Source organism: Antrostomus carolinensis, unplaced genomic scaffold, assembly GCF_000700745.2.
Source record: "Antrostomus carolinensis isolate BGI_N321 unplaced genomic scaffold, ASM70074v2 scaffold4413, whole genome shotgun sequence".
Classification (NCBI taxonomy): Eukaryota; Metazoa; Chordata; class Aves; order Caprimulgiformes; family Caprimulgidae; genus Antrostomus; species Antrostomus carolinensis.
Window position 1 is genome coordinate 1 of NW_010302996.1, and position 6,480 is coordinate 6,480.

At 38.3% G+C, this 6,480-nt stretch overlaps 1 protein-coding gene across 1 annotated transcript in view; it reads left to right on the forward strand.

Annotated features, from left to right (window-relative positions):
- Positions 1-808: 808 nt before the first annotated feature.
- GPLD1 (glycosylphosphatidylinositol specific phospholipase D1) overlaps positions 809-6,480 on the forward strand; it is a gene marked incomplete at its 5' end in the record, with an annotated part of 20,791 nt that continues 15,119 nt past the window's right edge. The window contains 7 exons of the mRNA XM_029084000.1: positions 809-864; positions 1,610-1,688; positions 2,259-2,356; positions 3,568-3,678; positions 3,950-3,998; positions 4,960-5,014; positions 5,993-6,100. Of these exons, the coding sequence (XP_028939833.1) occupies positions 809-864; positions 1,610-1,688; positions 2,259-2,356; positions 3,568-3,678; positions 3,950-3,998; positions 4,960-5,014; positions 5,993-6,100 (556 nt within the window). The remainder of the gene's footprint in view (positions 865-1,609; positions 1,689-2,258; positions 2,357-3,567; positions 3,679-3,949; positions 3,999-4,959; positions 5,015-5,992; positions 6,101-6,480) is intronic.

The window sequence follows — 6,480 nt, forward strand, 5'->3', positions numbered from 1 at the left end:
ATTATTATTATTATTATTATTATTAAATTCCTGTTTTGGTGCAAGATTGATCCTTAAGGTATCCTTAACATACTTGTATAAGGATGGTTTAGATCAGCGGATAAAATTTGAAATGAAAGATCAGTCAAACCCACGCAGTTTTGTCTAGATCCGATTCCTGAATGAGAGGGGGGTTTTTTAATGAAAAGTGTTTTACTTGCTAAGGATCATGTTAAATTCAGCATATTCTGGGTTATCTTGATCAGTCTGAGTTTGTACGTGAGTGAGGAGTAGAACTTTGTGTTGGAAGGCATGCATGCAGTTTCAACTGAATAAATTCAGAGGCAATGTTGGGCATTTTTGGGAGAGCATTAGAAGATTATCCCTGGGATCTAACATTAATTAGAAGGAAACTTCATTAAAGAAAAGTGCTGTCATTTTGTTTCATTTTCTTGTCATGCTTGCTCGCTAAATATTTAGGCAGCAAGAATGTCTGCCTATTCAGTGAATAAATAAAATTATTTCCCTTCCTGATTTTAAATTTTTGGTGGTTTTCATACATGTTAAAAATTAATCGAACTGTTAAACATCTGCATTGATTCCTGAGGTCCCTTTCTCCGTGTGAAGGGCACCAGTGAAGCTGAAGGACCATCCACCTGGGTCCTTTACAGCTGGGATTTTATGATGTGTGCTCTCTAGGTGCTGGGTGTGATTCATGTCAATTCACTGCTCTAGCTCAGTTCCAGACTCAATTCTGATAATGCTTCTAACCAAACCTGGGCCTGCTCACAGAACCTGGAAATCAATATTTCAATCTGTTATTTTTCAGCACATAGAGCTCTGGAATTCTTCATTAAGCGTGAAGGGAATGTTAATTATAGACAGGTAGGAAGCATATTATTGCTTAATTGTGTGTGCCTTTCTTCTGAGTGTTTTTCTCTCTGTCTTCTCACCTTTCTTTATCATTTATTCTCAGTAATATGCATGTTTTTATGCCTAGACTGTATTTTTACTTTGTTTTGTTGAACATCATTTGACTCCTTCTCAATACTACTGCAGATATGTCATGATTATAGTCATGTGTATATATCATGTGTGGTTTCCTCCCATTTTTTTCCCATGATCTTAAGTCATCCCCTCCGTGGGTAGTGCTATTAGAAGAATCAGTATGCGACTTCTGGGAAGGAGATTTAGTAAACACAAGGATAGCAAAGAAAATAATATCTTTAAAAATGTTTTCAGAAAGTAACTTTTGGGTAAATTTAACTATTTAAGCAACACAAGGATAGTCCACCACATATATAATTTAACCCATTTCTTATTGGTGCAGATAGCTTTTTTCTTTCATGGGCTGTATCCCACAGAGCGCTGTCAGCATGTGGACAGGTTTCATAAACACACGAACAAAACACCTATGTCATTTTTGTTTGTTTGTTTGTTTAAAGCATTTTAAATATCCTTTACCACAACGTAAGGCAGACCATTTTATATAATTTGATCTTTTATCAAAGTGGGAGATCACTCAAACATTCACCTTGTCCGCTGTCAGCAGCTGGGTATTTAAATTCTATCTTCGATACTGGCAGTGAACTGATTCCGATTCCTTTTTTTCCCCCCATCCTTTTCCCAGTTATTATTAAACCACCAAGATGCATTTCAGGCTGGGAGCATTTATCCTGATGCCTTTTATCCTTCAATCTGCAGAAGCGGTAAGAAGAGCTTTATAAGTTGGATGTTGTAACAGCTGTATTTTTGTGTGAAAATTCAACAGAATTTAGGAGGCTTTAAAATAGTTATGTTGTAAGACATGAAGTAGAGCCAAAAATACCTTCCTGCAAAAACATCCACCATTTTTATTAGTATTTTGAGCCTTTTTGTAGAACTTTTAAAGAAAATAATACCTTTAAAAATGTTTTTAGAAAGTAACTTTTGGGTAAATTTAACTATTTAATGTGTAGAGCACTTTGATTGAAGGATGCTGTTTGATTACATTTGTCACATCAGCGTGACTTTGCCCTCAGAGAAAGGGAGCAGGCACAAAATTTTCAGATGTTTCAAACCAAAATTGTAGAATGTAAATTTAGTATCTCTTTTGCAGTAGAATCCTATAAAAATACATCTCATTTGGCTCTCCTCATGTAAGAGGAATGCAAAATGTATTGTCTGTACGATATGAAATTGAGCAAAAGTTCTGTGGTTTTATTCATGGAGAAAACATTTTATTTTTATTTTTTTTCCCCAAGAATAAATCAAAGACTGATACAATTTTATTGCAATAGGAATATTCCACGATGTGTCTGAAGACACTCACTGGTCACCGTTTCTCAGTGCAAGTATTCACTACGTCAGAAAGAATTATCCTCAGCCTTGGGAAGAGGTGAGAACATTTCTTTAACTTTTGACTTTGCTTTCTACTGTTTCCCTGTTTTCTTCACCTTTGCTTGTTGTTGCAATTTCATCCTTTGGGAAGTGTAGAAAAAAATACACATTTTAAAAATTAAAGTCTCTGCTGATAATAGGAAAATTTGAAATCCTGTTTTCATCTTTACCACACAAAAAAGTTTCAGTTTCCATATGAAGTCTGTCAATTATCTCCAGCGTGGTTTGGTGCCTATGTCATATTTCACAGGACCAGACTTTCCAGTGTGAATGTGACCTTGCATGATTGTCAGATCTGGTTGAGTGTTTGCCACTTGAAAACCAGGTGAATTCTCACTTGTGAAATATTGGACTTAGTCCTGATCTGCTCTTGCTTGTGGTATATGAGCTACATAGGAGGAGAGGAAAAACAAATTGTCAAAAGTGAGAATGATTTTAAAGATAATATTGTTTTCTTCTCCTTACTGGAGAATTTGCTGTCCTCTCTCTGCTCAGGAGAGTTCTCCAGGTGGAGCAGCATTTGAGAGCATTCACTCTTTAAAACCTAAACGAATCTGCCTGCCTTTTGACTGGCAGTTGGTGATACTGATCTTGTGAACTATTAACCCTGAGGAAGTATAAATTCTTCAAAAGCTATGATTAAAAATGCAGATTTTTGAAAGACCTCTGGAACTTACAGGGATTCAATGCAGAGAAGTCTTTTCTGGAGAAACGAAGTTTCTGTTGCTGATAAATTTATTACAATTAACTTTTCTGTTTGTAGGAATAAGATGAGTAATTTCACACCTGGGCTTCAATCAGGTACTGTTGCAGTGAACAGCACTGGCACAGGAATATCTTCCCTCTGTGTTGTCTGCACAACACCCATGGTGGCAGAGGGGTTCCACTCCTTGGAAGTGGACATGTTTGTCCCAAGTCTGGAACAACACTTGAGTACACATCTCACTTGAAGTCCTCAAGTTGTCGTGGCATCAGCCATGTAATTCTAGGGCCTTGGTCTGTATGAAGTGCTTAAAGCTTCTCAAGTCACAAAAAGTGACTCCAGCATCAAGGAATGAGTGGTCAGCACTTTGTGGTGCCAAGTTCTTGGATTGTAAGAGCTGCTCACCTGTATTCTTGTATATAATGCACTAAAATCAAATGCTTACCTCTTCCTAAAGACAGGAGTACAATTATTGTCATTACTGCAAGTGGATTGTTGTTGTGTAGGCTACAGAGAAGCTGGTGGCTTTCTTGTTTGGAATTGCCTCACATATGGTGGCAGATGTTAGCTGGCATAGCCTGGGCATCGACCAAGGATTCCTAAAGGCCATGGGAGAAGTAAGCCTATATTATTTTATTTATTGATATAATTGGATTTATTGGAATTGATAGCTTAGCTTTGAACTCTGGTGGGGAGGGAAGAGAAAAGCCAGAGCCTTGTTTCAGGAAGATTTTCAGAAAGAAATAATGTCACAAAGTCCATAAGGAAAAGTTGGTCAGGTTTGGGACCTGTAAACTTCAGGGCTGCTTGGACAGTGTGTTTCTGCTTGTATGTTTGTATGGAAGGATGAGTAAAATAAACACAGTTCTTGGTTTTCTCTTTCTTCAGATTGATTTTCATGGTTCATACTCAGAAGCTCACAATGTTGGCGATTTTGGTAATGTTTCTGTTTGCTGATCGTAGTTCATAGAATCTTAGAATCACAGAATTGTAGACTCGTTTGGTTGGGAAGAGACCTCTGAGATCATAGAGTCCAACCGTACCTGTCCACTACTAAACCAGATCTCTGAGCACCTCAGCTACCCGTCTTTTAGATCCCTCCAGGGATGGGGACTCCACCATCTCCCCGGGAAGCCTGTTCCAGTGCCTGAGAACCCTTTCAGGGAAGAAATTTTTCCTGTTATCCAATCTGAACCTCCCCTGGTGCAACTTGAGGCCATTTCCTCTTGTACTATCACTTGTTATTTGGGAGAAGAGACCAAGACCCACCTCTCTACACCCTCCTTTCAGGGACTTGCACAGAGCCACAAGGTCTCCCCTCAGCCTCCTTTTCTCCAGGCTCAACAACCCCAGTTCCCTCAGCCACAAGGGAACTCAGCACACTTGTGCTCCAGACCCTTCCCTAGCTTCTAGTTATTCCTTCTATTAGAATAACTAGATCCCCTTCAAAACCACAGTGGGTGATTCTGGCTCTGACCCTGTGCTATGCAGGAGCCAAGAATGGGTCATATGGACTCTGTATTCTCACTCTTCCCCATAGCTTGGAAAGCCCTGCTGTCCCCATGCTTCAGAAGATGTGATAGGGCATGTGGACACTTGTGTTAAAGTCAAAACACAGGCTGAAAGGATGTCAGAGTTTAAATGGAGTCACTACTGTGATTTTAAATTTTCCCTTAGTCTTATTCTCTGGAAGAGAGTATGAAATATGAAGTGAAATATGCAGCGTACTTTCAGGTGAACCATTTATGTATTCTAAAGATAGAGCTGGAGGATCTACCATAGAATGAAAACTAGCAAAGCCTTACACAGCTTCATCCACGCTGTGACCCGTGACAGACACTTAACAGGTTGGGTTTGTTGGGCTGTGTGGGGTTTTGTTTTCATCCTTCCGTTTGCAGGAGGAGATGTACTGAGTCAGTTTGAGCTGGACTTCAGTTATCTGTCATCAAATTGGTAAGATGATGAGGTTTACCTTCTTTAAGAATTATTTCTGCTTACTCTGTGCGCTCACCATGTTTTAACAAAATGCTGTCCTTTATCTTTATTTCAAAAGAAACCCTTGCAGCTATTGGAATTTTTCTGAGTTTGGTATTCCTTATATGCGTATTTACTGTTCCCTGATATGAAAAACTGGAAGGACAGAAGAAAAAAGTTTTATATATAGCAACACAGCAAGAAAGATTAAATTATTTATCTCTGAAGGGAATTATAAGTAATAATATATAAAATAATCACTGAAAAATGTTTTCTGGAGTGTCCTAGCAATTAGTTAGATAACTCAGTTAAATAAATCTCACTTACATTTCCATTTAAAGTTTTGGAAGTTGGGGATGTTTATGGTTATAGGTGCTGTGGAATTCAGACAGATTTTAAAAGCATACAGAGAAGCAGCAGTTTTAGATATACACCATTTTTCCCTCACAGTTTTTAACTGAAATAAAAAACTCCTATGCCTTTTGTCTGCCGAAAAAGTAGGGCATTTCAGTTGTTTTGTTTAAGCAGGATGTGCTTCCTCCAGCTGTAGAAGGCAGAATTCATTCCTAAAACTCTGGCACAGCTGTGGGAAGTGTCTCTTTGGCTGTGAGTAGATTTGGCACAGCAGGGAGTTGGATGAGATCCTCCAAGATGATGTGATCACCAAGCCAGGGAGCCAGTGGAGGGAGTGTGGGAGCTCTGCCAGCAGTAGCCATGGAGGAATGGTTATACAAGTTTCTGAGTTTGAGTCTAAACAGGAGGAGAGTGTTGTGCAGAGGGTAACTGCACCTGCAGTCCTGGTCTTCCTGGCATTTGGAAATCTTCATTCCATTCTCTAGCCTTTTGAAATGTAGAATATTTTAAAGCAGGTTATTGTTATTCCAGAAACTGTTCGGTTTTTTTAATCAAATGATATGGGAAAAACTGTTGTTATAGTACCTTTTATCTTGTTTTTAGGTATGTACCTGTGAAAGACCTAGCAGCTATCTATAAGGAATTTTATGGTAGAGAGATCATAACGGAAAGCACTATTACAGACTGTACTTACCTGCTGTTTCTCGAACTGTAAGTTGAATGTTTGGATTCTGTTTGGATTTGGGAAACATATATAGGGATATATATATTTTGTTTGGATAAGGGAAACATATATAGGGAAATGATGATAATCCTATCTGAACTGCTAGCTCAGAAATATATGCCTTGAGGACCCCAACATTATAAAACACCTGTTTGTTTTTTTTTTTTTTAATGGCTACAATAGAAATTTGAACTGCTTAAGAACTTAAGTTCATTATTACAGCACAGATTCAGCATCGTAGCTGTTTAACATATTTATACATTTAGCTTATTTATGTCTATGTATCTGAGAACAGCTGTGTCTTCCAGCACCATTGCATCGTGACATGGTAGCAATATGATTTTCATGTACATACCTAAGTGGGTGG